Raw genomic sequence first — 22,651 nt, forward strand, 5'->3', positions numbered from 1 at the left:
CCCAGGGGGAAACGTGAGACCCCAGGGTCATGAAATTCATAATTTTGGTAAAGCACCTTAAGACCCTTCCGTCTATGAAGAGTATTTGATTCTACCATATCTGGGTCTCGAGAAGAAGATTTTTGAAATTTCAGTCAATTTGACCCTTTTTGTCCCCACCCATCAGCCCCGGGGGGGTCATTCAGGGCTGATATGTGTATACCATCAAACTGCTATCCAATTCTGATAATGCTAACCTAAATTGAACTACTTCATATGGAAATTAAACAAATGTTGGTCCAAAATGTGATTTCCATAAATAAACTATAGTAAAGTTTACCCCCTCCCCAGGGGGAAACGTGAGACCCCAGGGTCATGAAATTCATAATTTTGGTAAAGCACCTTAAGACCCTTCCGTCTATGAAGAGTATTTGATTCTACCATATCTGGGTCTCGAGAAGAAGATTTTTGAAATTTCAGTCAATTTGACCCTTTTTGTCCCCACCCATCAGCCCCGGGGGGTTCAGTCAGGGCTGATATGTGTATACCATCAAACTGCTATCCAATTCTGATAATGCTAACCTAAATTGAATTACTTCCAATGGAAATTAAACAAATGTTGGTCCAAAATGTGATTTCCCTATATAAACTATAGTAAAGTTTACCCCCTCCCCAGGGGAAACATGAGACCCTAGAGTCAAGAAAGTCACAATTTTGGTAAAGCACCTTAACCTCTCAGACCCCTGGGGGCTGGGGACCAAATCAGCCACTATTTTTGTTGACCTTTAGCCATGGAAGGTTTCTGCAAAATTTCATTGAAATTGGTTCAGGAGTTTTGGAGAAGAAGTCGAAAATGTAAATTGTTTACAGACGCATGACAGACGCCGCTGGACAAAAGGCGATCGCAATAGGTCACTTGAGACTTTGTCTCAGCCTCAGGTGGCCTAATAAAGTTAAAAAACTTGACTGGGCTGGTTTTCCGGACAAATTACTTACCAAGTATCATTTCTCTCTTCATGCCAATCTGATTGCACTTATTTAACCGACAGTATGGACAAAACCGCCTTGTTCGTACATCTATACTGCAGTTTCCTTGGAATAAGCACTTGAGTGACTGAGAATTAAGAAAAATAAATTGGTAAGCAAAATTGATGACAAATTAAAACGTTCATAAAAATAAACATCTTATTTCTAAAAGGCCACAAGATTTCAAGCTACATTTCATTTCCTTAATAGAGATATCCTACAATTAAGAAGGTAGTCCAACCGATCATTGATTATGAAAATTCAACCGTTTCCAGGCACCACTAGTAATAAATAGCCTGTGTATGGTTATTAGCATGTCTGTTAGAATGTGTAGAAATTAACACAGTTAAAACACCTACCCCGGGTAGCTGACACATTAAAATAAAGTTTTTGAAAAATATTGCAATATATGTACATTTTATTGATGTTTATTGTATTGTGATATATGTTGCAATATATCGGTTTTCCAAAATATTGTGACTCCGCTAGATGTTTTCGTTACTACTCCAGATCTTTTTGTCACACAGTCAACCATAGCTGTCATCACGTCAGGTGACACATGGACTGCTGGAACCCTACGAAATCACTTGGGTATTGATAGGGTCGAGTGATGGCACTCATCACACCATGACAATATAATCAGTTATTTATGAAAACCAACCAACCATACATAAGAAATTCATCCAGACAGCCTTTCTATTTTCTTTGAAAGTTTACGATTTTTTTCCTTAGACCAAACAAAAAATATTTGGTGTTTCCAGTAACCCTACCTACCCTAATTTTTTGTGCCTTCCCTAAACTTTTAAATTTTCAAAGAAGCACTGTTAATGTCAAAATAACTCTCATATATAAACTATATATAATTATTTGCTAAAATATAATTTGTTACCTACATTGTACCTACCTTAAATTTTTGCAATATGTTACAGGAAACACATATATATATTTTTTTGACTGGCCTTATAAAGATCTTTCTCAAATGCTTTCTCAATTTTGGACATTTTGTGTCAAAACTTTTCAAGAAAAAGGGTAAAATCTTTCAACACTGATCAATTTCAGACCAAAACAATCATCCCCATTACCCAAATAGTGTGTTCTCCCTATACTGTAGATTAATCCTGTTTTACACACATATTGTTCAATGGGCTTGCCAATTCTATACTTATTTGCAAGGATTTCATGCTGCGTTTCACTCAACCAGTATGGATAATGACATAAATATTTTTTAATGTGACACTTGAATTCAGGAATTACCCGGTACAGTGAATTTACTTTTAAGTAAATATAATTTTAAATATGAATCTTCTAAAAATATTAATGGGGAAAACATTTTTTGCTAATAATTATTGATGGTTGTCTTTCACTTGAGAAATCAGCTTGGTAATGAGTTCTATTTGTATTAACTCATTCACCCCTGAACACACATTTGAGCTCTTCCAATTTGAAGGTTGGAATAGTTCATTATGAAATTTCAGGGGTGAATGAGTTAAAGCAGTTCAATATCTATTTACAATATTATAGGACTAAACTTAGGTATCCAAGATTCATATTTATTTTGCTTTCGTCCAGTTGGCATTCACATTGCTTATGAATGCCAAGACGTAGTAGTTCAATACTTATTTACCATATTAGGACTTATTCAAATCTCTACAAAAATTAAACTGATCAAAATTCAGCATTTAGTCTAATTGAGTGTACGGTGTCATGTACATACATACTTGCTCAATTAATAGAACAGCTATAATAATCAATGGAGCAGGTATGTAATGTTACATTTATATCGATGATGACATCAACAATACAGCCATATGGGATTCATAACCGATATGAATGCCATCTGAACTGTGTAAGGTTGATTTGTGGTATTTCCTTAGAGTAGTAAATAAGTGGCTGTTTTTGGAAAAGCTTTTATACCAGAATGTAAAAACATCAGGACAAAATCGGAACTCTATTTGATACGAAAATAAACTTGACGACAGGAAATGAGGTGACACTCACTGAATCAAGAGGAGAAACACCTGATGCCTGCAAAAGCTTTGATAAGAAACTAGGTCATCAAGGAGAGTAAGGCTTTACTACACCACATGTATCACCCTCGTGTTGTCTCGTGTCAGGACAATATCACGAAAGACCTTAGACAGAGCCGATTCTAACAACAGTAAGACAGGGAAATTGCACTGCAATGACTGGAAATCAGGTCATCAGTTCAGTGTGGGCTCAGTGAAAATGTCTCCTGTCATCAACTCTAAATAACAGTATTAGAAGACCACAACAGACAATGTCCTCCTTCAGGCTATCCCTAGTGTATACTTGTATATCTATAAAATATGAAACCAAGTCATTTATCATGCTCAAGATCATTCACTACAAAATCAATGAAGAAGAATGGCAGGTAAACACATTTACGTCCCTAAAGCTACCCCAAATCTGAAACAGTGAAGCTACAGAATTTGTTATACCAGTAGAAACATTGGAATCACAACTCTAAAACAACAGCTGTTGGAGAATAGCATAGCCCGCCTATTGGCGATATGTGTTGTGAGATAGCAACTATCAATAGAAACACATATATACAGTCAAACCTCGATATAATGCCCATCATTTCATTCGCCACCTCGCTTACCACCAACATATTTTAAGATTCCTTTATACGTTTCCCTCAATTTATTGCCAAACACCTTTATAATGCCAATATTTCTTCGAATTGGTACATTTCAACAGAAGAGATGACCTGACATGTACAACGGTCAACAGATAGTCAACAGTGTATTGATGGTCGTGACTGATCCGACACTGCACATATGCAGTCTTGCCAAAAAACTTTAACCATGCAAGTCCAATTGACCAGTTTTGGCCCCTAAAATATGAAAATATGGTTCAGCACATTGCTTACACTCCACATAAATGCCTCAACCTTATAATAGACAACAGCCTATTGAGAGTGATAATCCAACAGTGTCTGGAAAAAAAAATGCCCAAAAACTTAAACCTCAGTGAAGTGGGACGCCAACGCCTACGCCAACGCCAGGGTGACTACATTAGACCGCCAGGTTCAGCACATTGCTTACACTCCACATAAATGCCTCAACCTTATAATAGACAACAGAGAGTGATAATCCAACAGTGTCTGGGAAAAAAAATGCCCAAAAACTTAAACCTCAGTGAAGTGGGACGCCAACGCCTACGCCAGGGTGACTACATTAGACCGCCCCCCCCCATTCTCTGTATAGGCGAGCTAACTAGATTGTCTAACCCAGATTGGTCTTTAACCGTTTTCACATTCCATGGGAACAAATGCCACATAAGCCATATTTAGGTATCTATTGCTTTGTTTAGACGTAATAAAGGCCCCAGGCATGGGTAAATGACAAGAAGGGCGCCTTTAATTAAACACATTTTGTCCTTGATAAGCCTTGTTGTTTCACTATTTTCCCACTCCACATGTAGTCAGAACAAATTTTTTCTTGATCCCACTCATGCAGGGATTTTCCCATTAATAAAACAGTACCGTATTCACCGCACTTAGTGCCCACGGGGCTTCAAAACTGCCTTAAAAGAGGCGTTTATTAGGATATGAGAGTTATGATAGAAAAAGTTGTGCAGCTTCAACTGTTATCACTAAAGGACATTATAAACATCCCAGTGTGGCTGGAGGTTTGAAAATAACGTTTTTCATCCGCTTCAGAGGAAGTCCTGCCATGATCACCAGACATAAATCTCCCTGCTTTAAAGTATAAGTAACTATTAATCATTGATTGGGCCTAGTCAGGTCTGGGAGGGGGTCTATATAGTTTCAGTTCCTCCTGAGGAGAGGGGCGCTTCAAGGGGGAGGAGCGCTAATAACGGTGAATACGAATTCTGAAAGAATGCATCAGTCACTGTTTTAGCAGATAATTGTCAATGGCAGTATTGTTTTTATCAGTACATTGCCATTTTGATGGCAGAAGTTGCCAAATTTGCCCCTAGACCTTAAAGCTACAGGTCATGTTTTATTAGAACCTGTGTTACAAACCTAGCTATAGATCATGTTTTATTTGAACCTATATGGTATTTCCTGACTGTCTGTTACACTGTTTAAGACCTACAGGTCATGTTTTACTAGAACCTGTGTTACAAACCTAGCTATAGATCATGTTTTATCTGAACCTATATGGTATTTCCTGACCGTCTATCACACTGTTTTAGACCTACAGGTAATGTTTTACTAGAACCTGTGTTACAAACCTTGCTATAGATCATGTTTTATCTGAACCTATATGGTATTTCCTGACTGTCTATCATACTGTTTTAGACCTACAGGTAATGTTTTACTAGAACCTGTGTTACAAACCTGGCTATAGATCATGTTTTATTTGAACCTATATGGTATTTCCTGACTGTCTGTTTCACCGATTTATACCTATACAGGTAATGTTTGAACAATTATCTATATTGGAATTACGCCAAAATAGAAATATTCTTGCAGTTTATTGATTTAGAACTTCAAAGTATAGGGAAAAAACAAGCAGGCATATTCCATGTTCATAGGAAAATCAAAAGACAATTAATTAAAGACTAACCTGGTCTTTTAAAGCATTTCGTCGAAAGAACGCCTTGCAGGATTCGCAAGTAACAGCATTGAAGTTGTACCCTAGAGCCCTATCCCCACACACAAGGCAGTATTTCTCATGTTTGAACTTTTTGTACTTTTTGACAGGAGAGCTCGTCAGAGAGCCCTCCTTGTCACTATGATAATTGTCCTGATAGCCTTGAAATGAGTCTGCCATGCCCGAACTGCTGGTTGGAAGCGAGTGATCTATGTCTGGCTGGGCTCTGGTCGTATGTGACTGTGAGCTGGCCGAGCTCTGGGAGGGCTCGGACTTGTTGAAGTCATCAGGGTGGAGAGGGTCTTTGGGCGAGTTGCCCCGTGTTTCCTGCTTTACATTGCTTGATGAACTTACATCCAGTTGAGAGACCTGGAACAAAAACAGAATACGTTAAAACATAAAATATACCACTATCATAAATATAGGATCTTACATGAGTTTAGGCGAGCTAAAATGAAAAATTTGGACGACTTCATCACGGCTTCAACATGTAAAAACATTGCTGTTTGTTACCAATTGTATTGTTTTGGTTTGCAACAATAGGGAAGGACAAACTTGTCCATGTTAACCTTAATTATGTCCAGCCACCACGACATGACACCACGCTCTCCTGACGAAACTAAAGAAAGTATGTTGAGCAATCCTCAATGGCCGAATCAAATCTATTTGTGTTTTATCTGTGGTTTGCATGTGTCAGCTAAGGTTTAACGGAGAAGAAAAATAAGATCTCTTGCTAAATCGGCTTAACATGCATGTGCATTGATTTATGGATTGTCTTGCTTAGATGTGATGAATTATTTTTAGATTTCACAGGATTCTACTTAAAATTCATCATCATTTAAATGACTTATTGATCTAAACTTACAATTAAAGCAAAATACACCTTCAGAATCAACACTTATATTTCGTTTTGTGCCAAACAGACATTCAATGTTATATAGTCAACATGTAAATTCTTATTTTATTTTATTTTAACAAAAGTTATTTTCTGCAATTTCTTTTTGCTATGATACAATAGATCAAATATCGATTTGTTGAGAATATCAGTTAGAATAATCCAAAGAATCACATTATCTGTTTTGGTTATTTGGCAACTCAACTTAAGTAGTCATGTCAAACAGCTAATATCATTACAGAAAATTCTGAGCTAATTAATTTGTTTCATCACTATGCCAGCAAGTTGAGTATAAAAGATTTTTTACAAAAATGGCACCGGAAAAAATATCGCAAGATGTATCACAATAGATAGCACCTGCATTGCAATATATTGTTGTGGCGCCAACCCTGTATCATGACAGGATCATATGAAGATAGGTGCATAGCCAGACACTGCTGGAAAAAGAAAGACAGGAACGAAAGGAAACGAAAAAGATCCGATGTGTTGGAATGGGGGTAGTAGATCCATTTTGGTCCAGGACGTTCGTGTCCTCTTCGTAGCAGACACAGAAGAAAAACCCCGATTTTGCAGGAGGCCCCACATCAGTCGCCTCTTACGATACAGATGCAGTGGGTCTTATTCTTGGCTTCTTTACTAAATCCCCTAAACAGAAGAAAAGGAAGAATCCCCCACCTGCTTTTACTGTCTCAAACAACAATTTACAGAACTTAGACAAACCAACAACAGCAAAAATTGTTACACATGGGTGTTTCCCCGAACAGTTTTTGATTGATGCACAATGTATGTAACTTGATGGAACTGGTTACCATAAAAACATAACCTTGTTTCTGCAAAACTGACTGTTCCACCATTTTGTAAAACTGTTAAAAATTCCACATGAACTGAAAAAAAACACCAAGAAAAATGAAATACAACATTTACTTGTACAGGTAGTCCCAGTGTGATAGTGTTCAGTCTAGATAGGTTTTACAGTCCCAGTGATGTTCAGTCTTGATAGGTTTCACAGTCCAGTATAGTGTTCAGTCGATCTAGCTAGGTTTTACAGTCCCAGTGATGGTCAGTCTAGATAGGTTTTACAGTCCCAGTGATTTTCAGTCTAGATAGGTTTCACAGTCTCAGTATAGTGTTCAGTCTAGATAGGATTTACAGTCCCAGTGATGTTCAGGCTAGATAGGTTTCACAGTCCCAGTAGTGTTCAGTCTAGATAGGTTTTACCGTCCCAGTGATGTTCAGTCTAGATAGGTTTCACACTCCCAGTGTGATAGTGTTCAGTCTAGATAGGTTTTACAGCCCCAGTGATGTTCAGTCTAGATAGGTTTTACAGTCCCAGTATAGTGTTCAGTCTAGATAGGTTTTACCGTCCCAGTGATGTTCAGTCTAGATAGGTTTTTCCGTCCCAGTGATGTTCAGTCTAGATAGGTTTCACACTCCCAGTGTGATAGTGTTCAGTCTAGATAGGTTTTACCGTCCCAGTGATGTTCAGTCTAGATAGGTTTTTCCGTCCCAGTGATGTTCAGTCTAGATAGGTTTTACCGTCCCAGTGATGTTCAGTCTAGATAGGTTTCACAGTCTCAGTATAGTGTTCAGTCTAGATAGGTTTCACACTCCCAGTGTGATAGTGTTCAGTCTAGATAGGTTTCACAGTCTCAGTATAGTGTTCAGTCTAGATAGGTTTCACAGTCCCAGTGATGTTCAGTCTAGATAGGTTTCACAGTCCCAGTATAGTGTTTAGTCTAGATAGGTTTCACAGTCCCAGTATAGTGCTCAGTCTAGATAGGTTTCACAGTCCCAGTAGTGTTCAGTCTAGATAGGTTTTACAGTCCCAGTGATGTTCGGTCTAGATAGGTTTCACAGTCCCAGTATAGTGTTTAGTCTAGATAGGTTTCAGAGTCCCAGTATAGTGCTCAGTCTAGATAGGTTTCACAGTCCCAGTAGTGTTCGGTCTAGATAGGTTTCACAGTCCCAGTGATGTTCAGTCTAGATAGGTTTCACAGTCCCAGTGATGTTCAGTCTAGATAGGTTTTACAGTCCCAGTGATGTTCAGTCTAGATAGGTTTCACAGTCCCAGTATAGTGTTCAGTCTAGATAGGTTTCACAGTCCCAGTGGTGTTCAGTCTAGATAGGTTTCACAGTCCCAGTAGTGTTACGTTAAGACAGGTCTTAATTTATAATACACAAACTAACTGCAGATTAAACTTTAACATATCTTTCTTGGCATTATTTTCATCAGTCATTTCATAAGAAGGAAATTATAGTTTCCACATATAACTCATTGATCCACAATGGCGTATTCTGTTGCCGGAAACAGTTTTGGATTCATGACTTCTGAAATATCAACATTTCAGATTGAAGAGTTAAATAAATTTTCTTTGGTACAAGTCAAAATTTAAAAGTTAAAATTACCCTTGAAATTTCATAATGAACTATTCCAGCCTTTGAACTGGAAGAGTTAAAATGTGTCTTCAGCGGTGAATGTGTTAACAAGGTTTAATTAATCCTCAAAGATTCTTTCCCAGATCTACAATGTACATCTGTTCAGCTTAATGTTACTCCATTACTTACCGGATAATACATGAGCCAAGTCTAATGTACTTTCTTTTATATGTGTGTTGTTATTCTACCAGCTGGTAGTCAACATTTTAGTCACTTATCTTTCCAGATTAAACTTGACCTATTTTAGGACACTATTGTACATGCCATATATATCTTACAGCAGAGTATATGTGTACCTACAAGTAACCTCACTAAATATTTAAATGTTCATACCATATTTCACCTTTGGTCTTTAACGTTATACATGTACATGATCACCTGTAGCACATTTACATGTAGGTCCTATATATAAAGAAATACTAATTGACTACCAAAGTGAAAAAACAAAATTTAAAAATACAGTACTATCTATAGTATAATTAACTCATTCACCCCTGAAATTTCATAATGAACTATACCATACTCTGTTTAGACTTTATTTAGCTGTTGACCTTAACTGACCTTATTGTTGACCTGAATAGACCTTAATTAGCTGTTGACCTTACTTGACCTTATCGTTGACCTGAATAGACCTTATATATAATTAGCTGTATACCTTAACTGACCTTATTGTTGACCTGAATAGACCTTAATTATTAGCTGTTGACTTTTTGACCTTATTGTTGACCTGTATAGACCTGAATTAACCTGTTGACCTTAACTGACCTTATTGTTGACCTGTATAGACCTTAATTACCTGTTGACCATAACTGACCTTAAGCTTATTGTTGACCTGAATTAACATGTTGACCTGAATAGACCTTAATTAGCTGTTGACCTTAACTGACCTTATTGTTGACCTGAATTAACATGTTGACCTGAATAGACCTTAATTAGCTGTTGACCTTAACTGACCTTATTGTTGACCTGAATTAACATGTTGACCTGAATAGACCTTAATTAGCTGTTGACCTTAACTGACCTTATTGTTGACCTGAATTAACATGTTGACCTGAATAGACCTTAATTAGCTGTTGACCTTAACTGACCTTATTGTTGACCTGAATTAACATGTTGACCTGAATAGACAGACCTTAATTAGCTGTTGCAAGGACATTAAACTATAATCAAATATGTCCAATGCCTTACGATATCTGGTATGTGAATTGGAACTGTCCAGTGAATCAAATGGGTGTGACTGATATATAAACTGGTGATCCTTACTTACACCTTTTACTGCGACAAAGTGCGCCTTTAGCGTATTCAACATAATTATAGTGCCCCTCCTCCTTTTTAGGGAGGAAGTGAAATCATATAGACCCCGCTCCCCATCTCAGACCTGAACAGGACCGACAATGATTTATAGTAGTAACAATTCAAAGCAGAGACTTCCCATGAAGCTGATGAGACAGTTGATTTCCAAACCTCCAGCCACATTGGAATATTTATAATGTCATTCCCTGTTAACAATGGTTGAAGTTGCATAACTTATTCTATCATAAACCCTATTTCATTTTCCTCATTAGCACTCCCATCCTGGGTGCTTATAACAGTAAAATACAATAATCAAGCAAAGAAGCCCCAGGCGAGTGACCTGTATATATATTACCTTTATTTCAATGCTGTCGGCAAATATGTGTATAATCTGTGACCTTCATATCAAGTCTATGACAAATTTACTTAAGGAAGTTGATACCAAACAAGGACCTATACATTTTCAAAGCTGTAACAAAAATGCCACTTAATGCTACCTTAAAAGTGGGTCAAATTCATTCATTTGAACAAACCTGATAGCCCACAGTCCCAATATGTGGCTTCTAAAATATCATCATTCCATCTAAAGGTTTCCTGATGACAAAGAAGTTGTAGGGGTGTTTACTTACACTGTATGTAACCTTTACCCCAGCCCTATAACCTTGAAAGAAAGTCAATATCACTACTTTTGTTTACTGTGTTCTGGTGAAATATCAAATATTTACCATTCTCAAGTCATGATCATAGAATTTAGGACTTGCACACCGGTTATAGACAATAGGTCCAAGAGATCGATAGACCTACTAAAGTTTTGACAGACCAGACCTTGACCAGGAAATTTTTACTTTTTAATGTTCATGAATTAAAGGAAATATGTGCACGTGTAATTACTGATAATGAAGGAATAGAAGTAATTTCACTGACAACTTTTGCACTCGATACTATACTTCCATGGAATTAAATTCATCAAATGAAATAAATTAAAAGACAACTTGGTCTATGAAGTTAATTATTCAAAAAGGCCTACAGTATGTCTATGGGCCAGGTCAACCATTAAATTTGAACACTGATTTCTCATGAAATAAATATATATGGTAACTGTTAAAGAAACCAAGGATATCTTCTAATATCTTAATAAATGGAAAGTGGATATGATGAGGAGAAAACTTTAAAGTAGACATACATGTATTTATCAAAATCCATAATATGTTCAGGAAACTGGAAAGGATGTTTAAGGTGTTAAAATGGTATTAAATAAGCTAAATAACTAGAACACTGACAGGTCAGTAAGGGCCCCGTTTTGTGGCAATATATCCACCATAATCATCAAGAAGCAATCTGCCCATATAGCTGAGCTTGACGTCTGATATTTGGACTTCAAAAAGAATCACAAGCAAGCAAAATATACATTTAACATGTACTATGATGTGAGTCTTGTTTCCTTTCACCTCCATATTTGATAGGCTAACAGAAATGTAAATACCGGTGCAATACTCATTTGTTAGCTTTGATATGTTTTATTTCACTTTAAATACCTCCTACATCAAGAGCCAGGGTCGAAGTCAGAGATCCATTTTGTCTTTGACATTTGGACCCAAATGACCTTGACCTTTAACCCAGTGACCCTGATCTTTGGTCAGTTGACTTATTCTTTGATTCAGACCAACTTTGCTTCATAATATCATAACGAAATGTTCATCAGGGAAAAGATACAAAAATTGACCATGACCTTTGACCCAGTGACCTTGACCTTTGGTCAATTGACTCCTTGTTTAATTCTGAGCGACATTGCTTCAAAGCATCATAACGAAATATTCACCAGTGGAAAGATACAAAATTTAACCTTGACCTTTGATCCAATGACCTTGACCTTTGTTCAGTTGACTCCTTATTTAATTCTGACCAACATTGCTTCATAGTGTCATTACAAAATGTTCATCAGTGAAAAAATGCAAAAATAGACCTTGACCTTTGAACCAAATGACCTTGACCTTTGACCTAGACTTTTTACCTCAGTGTGTCTCTTTGTTTAATTTTGACCAACTTTGCTTCATAATGTCATAAACTGCTCATTAGTGAAAAGCTGCAAAAATTGACCTTGACCTTTGACCTAGACCTCTGACCCGATAACCTTGACCTTCAGTCAGTTGACTCCTTGTTTAATTCTGATCAACTTTGCTTAATCATGTCATAACAAAATGCTCATCAGTGAAAAGATGCAAAATTTGACCTGGACCTTTGAACCTTATGACCTTGACCTTTGACCTTGACTTTTTACCTGAGTGTGTATTTTTGTGAACTGAACATCTTGATCAAGTTTCATGTAAATCGGTCAATTAATATTAAAGTTTTTAGCCAGGCACAAAATTTGTGGACGGACAGACAGACAGACAGACACACAGAGTGATTACTATAGGGCACCCGTATCTCCGATACGGGGCCCTAATAATAAAAGGCTATATTAACCCATTCATCCCTTAAGTCACATTTGAACCTTTCCAAATCAATGGCTAGGTTTAAATATGTAGGGGTAAATGAGTTAACACTAGCCGACATAAGGCTGAATAAAACATATATGCAAAAAAACATCAGAAGTTGTTGAAAGATTGCATCCTTAAACTCACCCGGATTTCAAATCACGGAGATCATCTGAATTAATCTGTTGTTAGAATTTGAATTTAACATGTCTATCATGGAGATCACCTGAATTAACAAGAGGCCCATGGGCCTTAAACGGTCACCTGATATATTTATACAGAGAGGTGATTTTGTTTTTAACATGAGCAGAAATATTATTCAAAGTGACAAAAAACAATAAAACCACCTTATTCAATATCTAGCATACAGATTTCAGACTAAAAAGTATTTGAAACTAGCACCTCTGATTCTAAACAAGAAAAATGAAGAAATTTTAGCACACTGACTCCTTTGAGCCCAACCCTACAGCCCTTGGGGGTAGGGCTGGCTCAAAATTTTCAAAGTATCAAACTGTCAACTCAAGATTATAATTCCAATCAAGTTATTAACCTGTAATATTCAAAGTATCATCTGCCATTATAAACCATAATAATTTTTGCCCCCCTCCTTCCCCAGGGGGTAAACGTGAGACCCTAGGGTCATAAACCTTAAGACCCTTCCATCTATGAAGAGTATTTGATTCTACCATATCTGGGTCTCGAGAAGAAGATTTTTGAAATTTCAGTCAATTCAACCCTTTTTGGCCCCACTCATCAGCCCTGGGGGGTCAATCAGGGCTGATATGTGCATACTATCAAACTACTACCCAATACTGATAATGCTAACCTAAATTGAATTACTTCCAATGGAAATTAAACAAATGTTGGTCCAAAATGTGATTTCCCTATATAAACTATAGTAAAGTTTACCCCCTCCCCAGGGGGAAACGTGAGACCCTAGGGTCAAGAAATTTACAATTTTGGTAAAGCACCGTAAGACCCTTCCATATATGAAGAGTATTTGATTCTACCATATCTGGGTCTTGAGAAGAAGATTTTTGAAATTTTAGTCAATTTGACCCTTTTTGGCCCCGCCCCTCAGGCCCCTGGGGGCTCAGGACTAAACCGGCCACTATTTTTGTTGACCTTTGTCCATGGAAGGTCCCTGCAAAATTTCATTGAAATTGGTTTTGGGGTTTTGGAGAAGAAGTCGAAAATGTAAATTGTTTACGGACGGACGACGGACGACGGACAACGACGGACAAAAGGCGATCGCAATAGGTCACCTGAGACAAATAAATTGTTAGAATTTGAATTTAACATATCTAAGACCTAGGTCATTATGCAAAATCGGTACATGATGAAAATATAATATTGGCATATACAATGTATACAATTATACAAATAATCTATAGTGTACTGTATAGAAACCATTTCACATATTATACCCATTGCTTACATTAATTTCTAAAATACAAGACCTATATGTTTCTAATGTATATATTATAAAAGCAGAAAAATTATCCTTACGGACGAAGAAATAATATAAAATAGATGACTTAAAATACATGTACACATATAATGTCTTTGTTTAAAACACATACATGTGACATAAGGTTAATGGCTAAATGCACATACTGATTTTTTTACTTTTTTCCTGTCACAACAGTACTTACATGAGCAACATGTACCTGTCCCAACGTCATTGTGTTGTCAAGATCTGTACAATTAAAGAATCGGCTGCAAACTGAAACATATTCCTATATATACGTACGCCCCCGTATAAGACCATCCCTAGACAGGATGACAAAATTCCTACATGTTAAGTCATACTTGTTGTTTGGTTCAAGTGCACCAGGATTTAAATGTACTTTGTTGACCCTCCGGCATGAGCGTGCATCATATCCTGAACACCATGTTAATAATGCCCTATTGCAATTAAAATAAACGGAAATAAAAAAAATATCACAATCAGTCACTGTGACTGATCCCCCGGTGGGTGTTATCTTCATTGCGTTGGAGAATTATAAAACATGTATGCAAGTTATTTATAGGCCCTACAGCAATAGGGCTACATGCTTGAATTCATCTGTATACATACATTACAGTAACAGTAGATAATTAATACGTGTATAAGTTTCCCTTCACTTTAGAATTTATGATGTGACATTTGAATTTTCACTTTTTCAAGCTTCTGGTGAAATTAACATCTATCCAATTAAAGCACACATGCTAATGAATTATGTACAGATTTAGCTTATCTTCAAATAGATGATAAATATTGACAAAGTTTTATCCTAAACTACCGGTATAGTTATCACTTGAATTTAAGTTTAATATGTGCAGGAGCTGTCAAACAATCAGAGCTCAATATGCTAAATAATCACGCATAGATTTTGCTCATCTTTAACATCCACCCCTGAAGACACATTTGAACTCTTCTAATTTAAAGGTTGGAATAGTTCATTATGAAACTTCAGGGGTGAATTAGTTAAACTAGCCTTAGTCCTTCTATATTGCACATAAACATACTTTCCAAGTTTCATCAAAATCAAATGATATTTAGCAAGTTATCTAGTGGAAACCAAAGTGTGCAGATGGACAGACATACATGTATGCTCCAATCACCAATTAATAATCCATCAAAATGTTGATGTGTACAATGTACATACATATATATAGAAAGACAATGTTAATTATGAACTTAAATTGAAGTGGATGAGGTTTAATTGTTGTCAAGAAATAAATATTTACATTTATTCCATTCATGCACGACACTCCTTAGACTAAGGAGTACTAGTGTCGTGCATGAAAATAAATGTCATGTCAGAGTCACAGAAAATTTCGAAATATTACAATAGTACTTGTAAATGAGATGAAATCCCGTAATTGGTTGTTTAGAATATTATAATTATTACAGAGTACTACATGTACTGGAGCTGAAAGTTCATAAATGTTATCTAGCTCAAAATGCATACATAGATTTGAGTTACACAGAGACTTTCAAATGAGGCCAGAGAGAGCAAGATACCACCCAGCTAATGCATTGTTATGCTTCCAGTTAGCCAGCCAAAAATGTCAAAATTGCACATTGTATTTATATTTCTGTTGCATTGTGCAGCTGATCCATCATCATTACAATCTCAAGACATCTAACTCTTAGTTGTAGCAGAACATGTTACACCCACATGGGAAGGTTGTCAAATGCTATGTCGTCTACTCAGACAGGGGTTTGTTGGTATCACAAGGACCATTCCTTGCTGCCGTATAAGTGCCCAAAGCTTGCCCAATTGATAAGCATTGAGTCGTTTGTGTGTACGTCATCATGCAAGTCAATTTAATTTAGCTTGAGCACACTATGGAATGATGTTTATTGTTGTTATGGTGATGGAATATGGTGACTTTTGTTTTGAGATGTTGAGATGAACATTTTGCAGGCAGTTGCTTCATAAAACTTGACTGCCGTAGACAAATGGAAGTTTGAATGGGACCCATTTTCGGATGAAATATTCAAACCTTTTTTCTTCTTTTTTATTTTTTACGTTATAGACAGGATGCCATTTTCCAACAAGAGACCCAGAGGTCCTGTATCATTGAAAACATTTTCATGAAGAAACTAGAATTATGTCAGTGTGACATTACAGCCGCTCACCACTTTAAATTTAATTGCTTCAGTGACACGTTGAGCATAAAAATCTACTATAATAACTCAGATATGTGTTCTGTATTCTGCTAATTGAAAATCAGGTCATCTGATGATGTTGCGTTTAGGATTTTCAAAATCAATCACCTCTTAAATGATGCCTTAAAAACATTTCTCCCTCTCCTCTTTTTTCACCCTCTTTAAGTGTGACGCATTGTTGTAATTTTCATTAATTAGCATCCTCCAATGATGTGACATGAGCGTTTTCGTGCAGAATGGCAATCGGTGAATGAATAATAAAGAATAGGTACATTTTTTGCTTGTGAAATGAAGGATAATTAACAGTAGTGGGAAAACATGCACCGAGAAAAGAGACATTGTACTCCTTTTATTTATATTTATTTTTTATTCATATTAGTGAAAATTATTAATATTTGTAGCGACTATATTTACCGTCATTGAATATACAAAATCTCACAAATGTTCTTGGAATATATTTGAATTATATTTCCCAATGCGACTTTACCAACGTAAGAGTTATTTCCCTTACACCCAATTGGATACTATTTTGACACGGCGCGAATTCTTGTCAAACAGCAGCGGCAGTTGTGTCATGTTCTTAAATTGTTACACTTTCATAAATAAATACACCAGAAATAGCATGCTGTGTTACAAAAATGTTTGATAAGCATACACAGTTCACATATCGTCTCGTCTCGGAGCCATTAGTCTACCGTTATCAACCTAAGCACGATATGGCATATATAGGTTACCGTTTCAAACATCAAAATAGAGTTTATACTTCATCACTCATACGGTTTATAAGTTTATATATTTACTTCTTCCTTCTACAGACAGCGTCAATGCTTGACAGTCTTCACATGTGCTTTCTCGAATCATGTGTTTCACACGCGTAACACTCCCCAAACCGCAATCCGAGTTGCTAAAACGCTCAAACCTAGTGCACGAATTTCACCACCACAACACTCGTAGAATGCACCGGAGATAAACATTTTGTTTTCAGCAATTATTTAAAGTATGGATTATTATTTGGAGAAGAGTATCAGAAGACTTTATATAACCCACAGGTGAGTGTCAGAGATTCTACTTTCTATTTACGATAACGAAACTATATAGCGGAAGCATGCAATACTGAATTATGCGCACGCACCCCGAACGGAAGTGGGTCCGTCATTTCATTCTCTGGACAGAATTAATAAGCCGCTCGGCTCTCGCCAAGAGCGGCTTAAAAATATTTAAATAGTTCCCATCAACTAAGTTCCTTTTTTAGAGGGTAGGGGCAGACCCCAAGGCTAATCCTGGTATATGTAGCATACATGTATGTGATTTTATCATTTCACTTACATGTCAAGCAATTGTATTTATGGGTATGTAGTGAGGATCCCAACCACTTCAAAGTTAAAACACTTTGACTAAATCCCAATTAAGTGATGGAGAGAGACTAAAGCTCCTAACCTGGTAACAGATGTTAAAATAATTAATAATATAAACATATTACTATAATTTTAGGGTATAGTAGGGATCTCAATAATTTCAGAATTATTATTTAAGTCCCCATGCAGAATACCTGTTTTTGTCTCTTTATACCTGCACTGCAGCTGGCATACATCATCAGGTTATAGCATTACGATCTCAACAATTTCAAAGATATTTCACATCCATTTGGGCCCCAACCATCTGCTTGAGGGATTCAGCTCCTCAATTTGTATAAGTAACTGTACATGTAGAGTCCCTAACATGTGCACCTGAGAATGCTTCAAATCAAATACTATTGGTATCCATTCCATAGTTCCAGAGGAGAATTGTTCAGTAATATGACCAAATAACCCTTTTGTGACCCTGCACCTTAGCCCCAAGGGGGTCAGTCCCTCCATTTGTACAATTCTGAATTCATCCCATCCAAGGATGCTTCCAGTCAAATTCAGTGAATTTCTGTTAAACAGTACAGATGAAGTCCTTTTAAGAAGTTTTTTCAGACAACAGATGGATGAACGCTACAGTTCTATCGAAAGCTCACCTTGATCCTTTAGACCAGGTGAGCTTTTTAAATCCAATGTTGAAGCCACTCCAATGAAACGCAGCTATGGCATTAGGAACATTTTTAAACTTGTACCTATATATATATAGTCAATATTAACCCTTTAAATCCTAGGTAACTCTAATGGGATCTACCATGCATTTGTCAGGATGAGTCCATTATGGTCTATGGTGGTGAAAGGGTTAAATGTTATTGTTAACTAAGTTTTATGATGGGATATATATATAGATAACAGCCTTTTCCTTTGCAGTGATTCTTGACTGACAATAAAGCTGACAGTGCAAGGTAAAAAGATTTAATTTAATTTTCATTTGTTTTCTTGTTTTGAGATCTTCCCCATCACTTCCGATTATCGTTTCTAAGGAAGTGCCGACATTTTAGTTTGTCCTTGCTTGGTAACGAGTAAAGGTTATGCAGAGTATAATCAAAGTACTGAAAGTACTGAAAGCTAAGGCAAAAGATATATATATTATTTTTGGAATGGAGAACAAAATAAAGACGAAGTTCCAATCATATTGTACAGAAGGATTTACTGTTAATTTGTTATGAATCAAAGTTTTATGTAAAAGTGTACCACTGTGAAGTTATTCTTCTTGTGTGTACAGTATATCTTTATAGGTTTGTCAGAAGAGTGGTACCAAGTTTCCTCTAGAATATATCATTTTAAACCTTTGGATAATTAATTTGCATAGGAATTTGGAATTGCTTCCCTTTGTCCATACAATGTATTTCATAGAACATTAAAAACTGAAACTGGCATTTACCCCTTTGACCAATACCTGATTATTTTAAACCATTGAATAGATTATGCACAGATTGTGAACATCTTTGAACTTTGCCTTTGTTGTTGAATAAGATATCAACCCTTGCCTTATCTAACAAAGTTACTTGGCATAAAACCATTGACCAATCAGAGTACAGTATGCTAATTAATTAGGCATGGATTTCACTCAACTTTGAACTTATCGTCTAAGTTTGTATATTGATCAATATATATTCAAGCAAGTTATCTTGTAAAGTGTGCACATCGACCAGGGTTGGCATGCTTTTTAATACGTGTGAATTTTGTTCAAGTTTCAATTTTGCATCAGTCAGTGTATATTGTTACAGAACAATATTTATAAGGATGTTTACTTGCCGAAACTAAATTGTGGATAAGCAAGTGGATTACTGCTACCCATAAATTTACAAGTCTCTCAATAATTTTGAAAAACTTTTAAATAAAGTGTTTTACATATTCACTGCAGTGAAAAGGTCTCTTCTTATGAAAAATGGAACTATTTTGAATCTGTGTTCCCATGAACAAATAATATAAAAAGCACTCTAATTCAATATGATACATTGTTGTATGTTTCAATATTGAATAAGATAAACAAAATATAAACATACATACTCACACACACACACAAGATTAGGAGAGTTACATTATTTTCCCTCTATTTCCATTGCATAAATTCTTCACAAAGAAAACAACAACTTTATAGCATATGTTCAGCTTTATCATCTTCATAGGCTAGCATTTGAAATAAGATGCACATATTAATTTCAAATACATTTCAAAAGAGTACTGCAAATGTACCAGCTAGAACACATACTATGTTATTACAGTTGTCATGATTGTTGGTTTCAGAACTGATAGCATTGTGCAACAAATGTTGACAACAGGACTTATTGAAAGTTGAGGTTGCTTGTGTATATGCAAACAGGTAGTGCATGATTTAATGTTGAGAATGATGGATCAAGGTTTATAAAATTTGGTTTGAATACTTAGTTAGGAATGCACTGACAATTTCTCTGTCACATGTACATGAACAGGTTGTGAAGCTGTAGCCTTCACCTTGACTGAATGAAATTGACCTTAAAACTGTCTTGAACAATTGATGTATGAAATTTAGAAATGAAGTTTCAAGAAATATGGTTGAAAACTTAAGAAATAATTGCTTTCATTGACATTGATACAATCTTGTGTGCTATCCCTCTCATATATCACACAAGATTTAATATCAAATGTTGGACACAGTAAAATCGAGCGAAGTTAACAAATATCAAGTTACATATTATAACTTTTATTTTATTTTATTGATATTGATCATAAGCATTGTTAAAAGTACAATGTATACCAGGGATCTTACATTTCTTTTACTACTTAACATTTGCGTTGACTTTTAATTCATTGGACAAAAACTAAAAGGAAGCCATGACCAGTATTTCTATCTTTAAAAACATACTTTTAATTTTTTTTCCAATTTGCTCCCACCACCCATAGTGTTATATTGATCAAAACAAACGTTGTTTCCAACATTTGTGCCCTTAGTCAGTAGTGGGTGTTCAATCACATTCATCAGGGTTTCAGCATCAAGTAGGGGCTGTTCAATCACATTCATCAGGCTTTCAGCATCAATATTCACAGATTCAATCTGTTCCAAGTAAAGATCACTGACTTCTCCATTAAGGAAAAGTTTGCGAGGAAAGCATTTGAACTACATTTGAACTATTCGCTGATGGAAGGATCTGTGGACTCGGCTTTCATGTGTCTGAGAGAAAATGATTTAGTCAGAGGTTCCTCCTCTATAAAGTAACTGACAGATTTCAAAATGTCATGTCACTGTTGGTATAGTTCTTGCAGCCTTTTGAAAAAGTTCATGAAGTCCTCAAAGGTATGAGAGAGTTGGTACAGTTCCTATTTCTCATCCTCCTTTCTCCCATCAATAACCATCCCTGTCTGTTGTAATATTGATTGCTTTCCCCCCCTAAAATAGAACATAGTTACCATATAATTTCTGCACCAGCAATAATGTTTAGAGATGATATTCAAACAAATAGGAGGCATAGCAATATGAGCTTGTATAGTGAGAAATAAGGCATTAAAGCTGAGGAGTTCATTAAAATGTTTCAAAAACATTTCAATAAGTCAATCTCTTTGGTAGCAGAACTAAATATAAACAAAATGTACATTAAATTCAACTTATAACAGCACATCATATGGGGGCTTAAGACATCTAATTCCTTAGGTGGTAAAACATGTGTACATAAAAAGGTACCAGTAAAAACAAAACAAAATTAGTTTAAACACACGCACTTAGATATTCACGGTTTTCATTAATACAAAAGATGAAGCAGAACATCACTCTCCCCTGGTTGTTTCCATAAAGAAGAAATTAACCAGGAAACATGGAGATGTCCATTGCACTCCTTTATTTTGCTTACAATGTGCAAATGTGCCTACTATGTGCTAATAAGCTTTCCATGTTATGGTTTTGTTTTTTATGTGCTGTATGCAAATGTTCTAAATGTGCTTAAATTACCATGTGCTGATGTGCTTACCGTGTTCAATGTGCCTATTAAGTGCTTTCCAAGTGATAAACTCTTTTTCTGAGCTTACAGTATACTACATGTACATACATGTTTTTATTTTATTTTTCCATGTTGTAATATTTTGGTCTCTGTTATTATACTCATGTTTTGTCTTTGTAGCTTATGTTGTATGTTTTGCAAAATGGACGTAAAATATATATTTTTGTATCTTGTACGTGCTCAAGGATTTTATCTGTAGTTTTTGGGACTATATATAGAAAAACTTTACCCCAGTATGAGGAATTGTTTTACACATTTATCATAAAACAAGTTATGTTCAGATTTCAGACAGAAGATACTCTAAAATTGTACAACTCAGAAAAGGTTGAAAAATATTTATAGTTCATTTTTTTCTGCTTAGAAATATTTAATCTCTAAATTACAAATGATAACTGTTTTAACAGGTCTAGTTTCCGAATTGGAAACCAAACCCTGTCTGACCTATAAATGATCATTATATAAGGCCAATTAAAAGTTTAAAACAAATATTGAGTTTATGCTAACCCCACAGATACTGGACACACTAATAGTAATATGATGTGTATAAACTATGATATATTATACACACTATACTTATTGGTGTGTTCGACACCAGTGTGGTTAACCAGACTTATCTCAGATTTGTGTTCTACAATACCCTTAAGTTTTTATATGCACTGTTAAAGTCAGAACTCCTGCTCTATATTAGCGCAGTAAAGATATTTTTCAAATTAACAATAAAATGCCTAGCTAATACATACCTACCCTATTTTTTTCTGATAGTAGAAACACAAGTAATTTGTTTGGCCTAATGTTTCTGTCATTTCATAATATTTAGAACTACTATACTTGTTTAAGTTTCCAAAACATCAAGTAGTATAACAATTGAAACTTCAATGAAAGCCAACATCACAATGAATCTAATAATACAATGTTTATAACATG

The 22,651-nt window shown here is 35.8% G+C and overlaps 1 protein-coding gene across 2 annotated transcripts in view; it reads right to left on the minus strand.

Moving 5' to 3' along the window:
• Nucleotides 1–22,651, minus strand: part of LOC110456932 (nuclear hormone receptor HR96-like) — a 43,842-nt gene that overhangs the window by 12,038 nt on the left and 9,153 nt on the right. The window contains exons 1-3 of one of the 2 annotated variants that reach the window (XM_021508003.1): nt 14,348–14,476; nt 5,565–5,960; nt 976–1,093 (exon numbers count right to left, since the gene is read on the minus strand). In XM_021508003.1, the coding sequence (XP_021363678.1) occupies nt 976–1,093; nt 5,565–5,960; nt 14,348–14,377 (544 nt within the window). In that variant the 5' untranslated portion in view covers nt 14,378–14,476. Of the gene's footprint in view, nt 1–975; nt 1,094–5,564; nt 5,961–14,347; nt 14,477–22,651 lie in introns of those variants that run through there. The other variant, XM_021508002.1, reaches the window with a different exon arrangement.

This window comes from Mizuhopecten yessoensis, unplaced genomic scaffold, assembly GCF_002113885.1.
Source record: "Mizuhopecten yessoensis strain PY_sf001 unplaced genomic scaffold, ASM211388v2 scaffold8955, whole genome shotgun sequence".
Classification (NCBI taxonomy): domain Eukaryota; kingdom Metazoa; phylum Mollusca; class Bivalvia; order Pectinida; family Pectinidae; genus Mizuhopecten; species Mizuhopecten yessoensis.